Source organism: Maylandia zebra, linkage group LG18 (genome assembly GCF_041146795.1).
Source record: "Maylandia zebra isolate NMK-2024a linkage group LG18, Mzebra_GT3a, whole genome shotgun sequence".
Lineage (NCBI taxonomy): Eukaryota > Metazoa > Chordata > Actinopteri > Cichliformes > Cichlidae > Maylandia > Maylandia zebra.
The window spans coordinates 13,334,475-13,338,277 of record NC_135184.1 but is presented as its reverse complement, the minus strand read 5'-3'; the positions used below and the strand labels follow the sequence as shown (position 1 = coordinate 13,338,277).

The following is a 3,803-nucleotide window of genomic DNA, read 5'->3' as shown; positions in this document are numbered from 1 at the left end:
CTGTGTCCGCTCAACGAACCCACTAGGTCGGGAAAAAATCAGTAAACTGCATTTTTAAAGCCAAAGATTGGCTTTAAGGCTCCTTATTTATTCCCACCGTGGCATACATCGAGCAGCAGTTGAAGACAGCCGCGTTTTTTTTTTACGGCTTTTAGCCCACCAAACCACTTGGGACGTTATACTCGACGGCTTCATTGAACGAGCTCACAATCAGAGAGTACCAGGAAGACAGACAGAGGGAGAACTGTGCTGAAAGAACAATGGGAGTAGACGTCGAAACCCTCAGACCAGGAGACGGTAAAGCTTTTTTTGTCCTCCCCTCTTTGGTTCCAATTATTCCGTCCGTTTAAAACTATATTTGCCTTTGGGTGTATATCAACCTTCGTTTTCTTTCTTCAGGAAAGAATTTTCCGAAGGAAGGATCGACAGTTTCAGTTCACTATGTCGGTAAGCCTCGCCTCTTTTTGACCATTTATTCATTTACTTCGAGGTGAAAAAATAAATATGTATTAGTATAAACTGGGTTTGTAATAAGCATAATTTCTCATTTCGTGGACCTGCGGACAATTAAATGAGAATTTGATTGGTGGCAGCAAGCTAATTCTGTAGCTAGCACTGCTTAGCTTAGCTTAATTTAGCGTAGCATAGTTTAGCGCCTGGAAATGAGGGGGCGGATAGCCGGACTCTAAAGACACCCTCTCTGTAATTCCTTCCCACCTTTAAGATTGCCTCGTAATACCTACAATAAATAAAATGCGAGAAACTGCAAACTATCGCTAGGGTAACGTGTGTCTTTATTCTAAGGATTTGTGCTAATGTGAGATATTCTAGCCGCATCCTGACGGCAGCTTCCGGCGTCCTAAGATGTCGAACAATTCCTGCTCAAACTAAGCTGCACCGTGTACCCTCAGCAGTACATTTTTACCCAGTCACCCTGTGTGTGAATACAACATGACAGTCACTCGAATCTTTTAATTTGTATCGTTTGGCTTCGCAGAGGCTATCAGGCTTTGACTTTATTAATTTGGGGGTGCTTTCCGACAGGCACCCTGACAAACGGCAAGAAGTTCGACTCCTCCAGGGACCGAGGATCACCCTTCCAGTTCAAACTGGGCGCAGGTGAAGTCATCCGTGGTTGGGATGTAGGTGTAGCTAAGGTAAGTGGAGCTTTGAAGGGGCACACTGATCAATGTTATGTTAAACACATGAAGATACGTTCGGTGCCTTCGTTTTGGCAATAGCTCCGAGTCATTTCCCCCTCAAAAATAACAAAAAAATATCACTGTGGCTTACTTTAGTGTTTATGTGTAAGATTATTGTAAGTCACAAATGAATCTGTTAAGATGTTTCTGCCTTTTATTATCAGAGGCTGCAAATATGAGCAGAAACCAGGCCATCCATTATCTACATTTTACACTCTGAGCCATTTTATCTGATGTTTGCTAGCAAGCCATTTTAATTCTGTTATTTCAGTACTGCTTTTTAGAGCTTATGTTTTATCATATAGATTTTTATTTAATATTTGCATACTTATTTTAGTTTACATTTTCATTTCAAAAGGATTTTATTTTTAATAAAGTAATGGTCTGCCAAAAATACCAGAGATTTCATTGCTTGGCTAGATTATGAGGTAAAATTGTATCATAAAGGTATGTCAAAGATCGTAATTAGGATTGGTTGTTTTTTGCTTTTTATTTCATGTTTCTTATTAACTTAGTCATGAAGTGCACAAAGGCCAAAATACTACTGTGGTTATGAGGTGTATAAGTTTAAATATTTCAAAATACAAACACAATCTTCTACACAGAAAAAAAACCCACTTTGCGATCGGTTTGGTTGCCAGCAGCTTGCTGCTGTTGCCTGAAATTTGCAAGGAAGACACTGCCTTTTCCGCAATCACTCGCCCACTACTTGCTGCACAGTAGTAAAGCACTAAAAAGTGCAAGGTGCAAACAGGCAGTGCAGAGCAATCAGTCATGCAAACTGCAGCTGCTGCACACACAGTGAAACTGTTCATGCTGCATGTTACAGTAACAGAAAATACAGGCAACTTTCATCTGGGGCCTTCAGGCCTAGTATTTGTTGTTGTTTGTTGCTGTCTCATATGGCTTCACTCATTTAAGCCAGCGTGAAACGTCTAATGAACTATATTCACTTGTGTAATTTTTTTTTTCTTTTCTTTTTAACACATCTTCAAAGCTGTATCAATCACTGGGAGGGCTTTTAAAACAAAGTAAACTTTGTTCATTTCACTCACCTATCTAACTTGGTCTTCATCTCCTCCACAGATGAGCCTGGGCCAGGTGGCCAAGCTGACCTGCTCTCCGGACTACGCGTATGGCAGCAGAGGATATCCACCCCTGATCCCTGCAAATTCCACTCTTATCTTCGAAGTGGAGCTTCTGAAATTCTGAGGGTTTAAATTGAGTGTTACTATTCATTTTTTTTCTTCCTCATCCTTTCCATCCACATTTAATAGTTTGATCAAAGGTGCTGTCATTATCATTCTCAAACCCTGATTATTGTAGAAAGAATTTGTCTCAAATACATCTTCTGTAGATGTATTTGAGACAAATGAGAACAGGCAAATAAGCGTCTTAAGGTAGTGAGATGATTGTGAAGTCTCTAAAATTTGAAGTAGTAGTAAAATAATTTGGGGAAATGCTGGTAGCTTTCTTGCTGGAAGTTGGATGACATCGGTAATACTTTTCTCTGTTCAATAAATATGAAAAACCCAGCTTAAGACCAGAATTCAGCAATGTCTCTGTTCAAAGAAATCAAAATCCACCAAGGCCAGTGCTTTATCTTGTGAATTTTAAATAAAATTATTTCAGTTGTTTCTTTCTTTGACCATGCTCAATCTCTCCACTGAAGTGACCAATAGATTCTGGGTTTTATTTTTTGTTTTTGTTATTTAAAACTCTGTGTAACAGCACTGAAAATCTAACTAATTAGTGATCTAGAGGTGTTGGTAAATGACTTTACTGACCTTTTAAACAGTAGGCTCATATTTACCAAACGCATATGAGCAATATTGATCTCATCTCACTTTATGTAGAAAGTCTTTGCCAAAAAAAGCCTGTTTAATAGGTTTCAGATGAATTTAAACTGGCATTGGACGAAAAAAAATCAGTATTAAAGGATATGATTGCTGAATCTGGCCAGTTTATATTGGTAACCTGAAAATGACAATTTAATGCAGTCTTGGATGCTAAGTGAAATTTGAGGATTTATTTAGCCTTATTTTCTGCCACTTGCCTGTTAAATTTTTAAGTTACCTGTTTATCTGCATCTTACCTATTACTCAACACAAAGGGCACACGATAGCACGCCAAAAAACAAAGTAACATTTCAAAGCGTGTTGGATATCAGTCCTTTTTAGGAAATTTTCATATTGTTCAAGCGTTTTTAAAGTAATGTGGTAATCCCTGTCAAAACACATATAACACCTTTTAGTAATTTTTTTTTGAGTAGATTTATCCCTTCAATAAAAGTATTGATTTCACAGCTTAAACAACCAAGAAAAAAGGAAACCCTTTCTATGTTTGGAAATAGTAATGCACGGTGACCTGTTCAGTTTCAAACCTAATCATGCCATTTATATTGTTGGTTACATTTTACGAAACCTGTTCTCCTTTAACTTTCCTCCTGTATCTTTGAAGTTACAAAGTGTCTTTGTCTTTTGTCATAATACAGTCACATTACTGGTAGTGGGGGGGGGGGGGTTTCTTCACTGTATCATCCATTGGAATTTGTCTTATCTTTGGGAACTGCATTCTTGAATTAAAAGCGTAAACTATAAA

The 3,803-nt window shown here is 38.1% G+C and overlaps 1 protein-coding gene across 1 annotated transcript; it reads left to right on the top strand.

The window, feature by feature from the left end:
• On the top strand, nt 1-3,803 carry LOC101482653 (uncharacterized). The gene is made up of 4 exons (XM_004542968.4): nt 1-297; nt 400-447; nt 1,045-1,157; nt 2,289-3,803. The coding sequence occupies exons 1-4, from the start codon at nt 261-263 to the stop codon at nt 2,412-2,414; spliced, it is 324 nt and encodes a 107-aa protein (XP_004543025.1). The 5' UTR covers nt 1-260; the 3' UTR covers nt 2,415-3,803.

Coding starts and splice junctions, on each gene's coding strand:
- LOC101482653 (XM_004542968.4), top strand. CDS start 261: ATGGGAGTAGACGTCGAAACCCTCAGACCAGGAGACG. Junction 448..1,044: donor AGTTTCAGTTCACTATGTCG/GTAAGCCTCGCC, acceptor GCTTTCCGACAG/GCACCCTGACAAACGGCAAG. Junction 1,158..2,288: donor GGGATGTAGGTGTAGCTAAG/GTAAGTGGAGCT, acceptor TCTCCTCCACAG/ATGAGCCTGGGCCAGGTGGC.